Consider the following 3,086-nt stretch of genomic DNA (forward strand, 5'->3'; position numbering starts at 1 on the left):
TTTTAATTTTCTGCTTCTAAAAACAAAAAATAAAATCGTTACTAGACAGAAACAAAAAAAGTCGCCCGTTTTTTTTTTTTTTTTTTTTTAATAAAATTTTTTATTTTAACATAAGTTTTCAAAGTAAGGGCAGGTATGAGGACGGTACTGTGTTTATGGCAAGAGCACCCAAATATATGACTTCTATGGGGTTTCCCTAGCTAGCTAGCCCACGCTAAACTGTCTTTGGAACTTTACACTAACGTGATTTTTGACACGGGTGCGGTTTCTCATCTCTGCACATGTATCAGAGGAATATTAGCTAGTAGCTAATTATCCCCTAATTATATGTACTTTTTAATTTTTCTGCAGTCACGTCCTCCTCACCGAGACTCTTTAATTATTTCGAGAAAAAAAGTACGAATCCATCAACTTCTGTCGCGCAGCGCCGTCCTCATACGTGCTCTTACTTTGAAAACCACAACTTCCGGTCGCACGATATGAAAAAAACATTTTTTTTGTTTTTGTTTCTGTCTTCTAACGATTTTATTTTTTATTTTTAGAAACAGAAAATTTTTAAGGTTTTGTTTATCCGTTCTCGTCCTTGAATTTGAATTTTAAATTTTTGAACTTTGAAATGAAAATCAAATAACCGCTCATTTTTTTTTTTTTTTTTTAATTGTCCTTCTCTGAACGGAAAAAATTCAATGACCAAAACATACACAGTCCAAAGACTGATCACGTAATGAACCTACGTCCTGGTGACGAAGAAGACCAGCCTTAAAGAATAAACCGTGTCCACGATGTAAGTGACCAGGTTGAAAGCGGTCATGAAGGAGATGACGACTAACATGTTCCAGGGACACAGGGTGGAGCAGTTGGATGGTCTGGAGTTGTTTCTGAAGCTGTAAAGGGGCCAGATGACCACGGCCGTCAGGTACATCAGCACCGCCAGGACATTGCAGGCCGTCAGGATTTTGTCAAACGGGGCGGGAAATAAAGTCAGCAAACGGCAGATGGTGAAAATGATGATGACGATTGCGAAGATGAAGCAGACGGAGTAGACGGCCACGCACCACTGGAGGCCCGGCTGCCGCCAGTACTGGTTGTAGCCCAAGCAGATGAAGATGATGCAGGCCACGAAGGCCTCCAGGACCTTGAGGAGGCCCGGGACCGTGGACAGAAATCCGCTGATCTCTCCGGGTTTGGCTCGGGTCATCCCGACCTCGATGGCGTACAGGATGAAGGCCACGAAGGACGTAACCGTTGCTCCGACCTGTTTGCTGCAGGAGGGGCAGGTGAAGAAGACGGCGTAGATGATGGAGGAGGCCAGCACCTGGAAAAGAAATGAACCAGAAGTTATAGATGCGGCGACATACACTGGTCGATGTTTTGTCACATTTATGTTTATGTATTGATTTTAATTAATGTACGTTAATATGTCTGTAAAATCTTTAGATAAATAACATCAGGATAAAAATACATAAATAAGTAGAAAACACCATTTATAAAGTCAAATTATTCCTGATAGATGTTTTTATTCATAAATAGATCAGAATAGATCATCTGCAAAAGACACTACAATTGTTTTATTGAATTCTTATGTATTTAATACACAATATAAATACTATATATGGGCATTTAAAGAACAAATCACACTAATGGTTTAACGGATAATTCATAAATAAAGATGAATACGTGCTGTATTCATCTGTGGCCAAACATGCTTTAGATAAATAATGGTTCATTTCATCAGGTCTTCAGCAACACTGAACATCTCGACCCAGTCTAGCTTTTCTTTGTCTAAACCACATTTAGTTCTGTGACTGGGTCACACCCTAATGTGCTACAACCAACATCAGTTTCCTGAGACAAACACGATTAACCTCGAACCGTAAAGTTTCATGTATGTACCATATCTTATTGTTATAATCTCGTCAGTAGATCCCTAGACTAGACCTCGTTAAGTGCGTTGCCTTCACATCTACACATCCAAACAGTGCACTCACCATTAGCGTAGCCAGCATGGCGAACGCGGTGGTGAAGTCGTCCCAGGAGATGATGTTCTTGGGGTTGAGCTCGATGAATTCCAGGATGATGATGATCAAGGTGACGCAGAAGCAGAAGCACCAGGTGAACATGCACCAGGTCCAGAAGGAGTCGGTGCTGTGTCCCACCGATGCCACCAGGCTGAAGGAGATGCAGGTGAAGATCACCTCCAGGATCCTCACTATCCCCACGGGGGATATCAGAGTCCCGACGTTCAGCGTGACCATGATGGCTTTCGACACCGAGCTGCTTTAGGTGCTTTACCTTTGATGGATTTGCCTTTTAGCCTCTTCTCTTCCCACCTTGCTGGAAGTTTTGCAGGGCGTGACCAATGACCAGAGTCCATGCAGCAAACTGTGCAGCATGTGTGGGTGAGTTCCTGCTTATCGGCTGTGTAGGTGGAGGCTTGTTCAGCAGAAGTAATTCAGATGTTATTAGAGCGATGAGGTTACAACAGGAACTTTTGTATTTGCTCTCTAAGCGACTGGCTCATCCATCATCACTGGTCTGAACCTGTTAATGTGTAACCAGAGGCTCAGGAGCAACTTGTCACCACAGAAGAATAATGAGCTGAATGAAGGGACGGATGTGATAGAACAGTTTTATCGTAACTGGAGAAAAATCAGGAACCAAAAAACAAGAAGTGAGCAGTTTTATAAATGTAGGGATTTTTTTTTTCTTGTGCTAATTCCATTCCAACATTTAACATCTGTTAGGATTTTTATTTATTTATTTTGTCTAGACATGTGATAATAAGTTGGGATTTTCTAGGTTCTATCTATTAGTGTCTATGTCAGGGAGGTTCAGGGAGGAAGGACTTTCTGTTTCTGTCCCAGACCAGAGCGTCTAGACCAGGACTCCTCCCCGGCTGTAGCCAACCAATCATATTCATTTTGTTGAAACCAATAAAAAGCTGTGAAACTACTGAAAAATCATCCTTTTCTGGGAGGTTAACTGAACAGACAAGGCCCACGCTCATGTATTTCCACATTCTGCTTTATATTTCAATAAATAGAGGAAATAGAGAGTAAGAAGTCATTTTAGTCAGAATTAACTAA

The 3,086-nt window shown here is 41.4% G+C and overlaps 1 protein-coding gene across 1 annotated transcript; it reads right to left on the bottom strand.

Annotated features, from left to right (window-relative positions):
- Positions 1–244: 244 nt before the first annotated feature.
- LOC124997989 (myeloid-associated differentiation marker homolog) lies at positions 245–3,086 on the bottom strand. The gene is made up of 2 exons (XM_047572094.1): positions 1,989–3,086; positions 245–1,315 (listed from the first exon to the last, which is right to left on the bottom strand). Exons 1-2 carry the CDS (start codon positions 2,253–2,255, stop codon positions 731–733), a joined length of 852 nt encoding a protein of 283 aa, XP_047428050.1. The 5' UTR covers positions 2,256–3,086; the 3' UTR covers positions 245–730.

The sequence above is a fragment of the Mugil cephalus genome, chromosome 20 (genome assembly GCF_022458985.1).
Source record: "Mugil cephalus isolate CIBA_MC_2020 chromosome 20, CIBA_Mcephalus_1.1, whole genome shotgun sequence".
Classification (NCBI taxonomy): Eukaryota; Metazoa; Chordata; class Actinopteri; order Mugiliformes; family Mugilidae; genus Mugil; species Mugil cephalus.

What these genes read in the sequence shown, in the direction of transcription:
- LOC124997989 (XM_047572094.1), bottom strand. Translation starts at nt 2,255, where the DNA reads ATGGTCACGCTGAACGTCGGGACTCTGATATCCCCCGTGGGGATAGTG. An exon ending in CCATGCTGGCTACGCTAATG is followed by an intron (nt 1,316 to 1,988) that starts GTGAGTGCACTG and finishes TTTCTTTTCCAG; the next exon opens with GTGCTGGCCTCCTCCATCAT.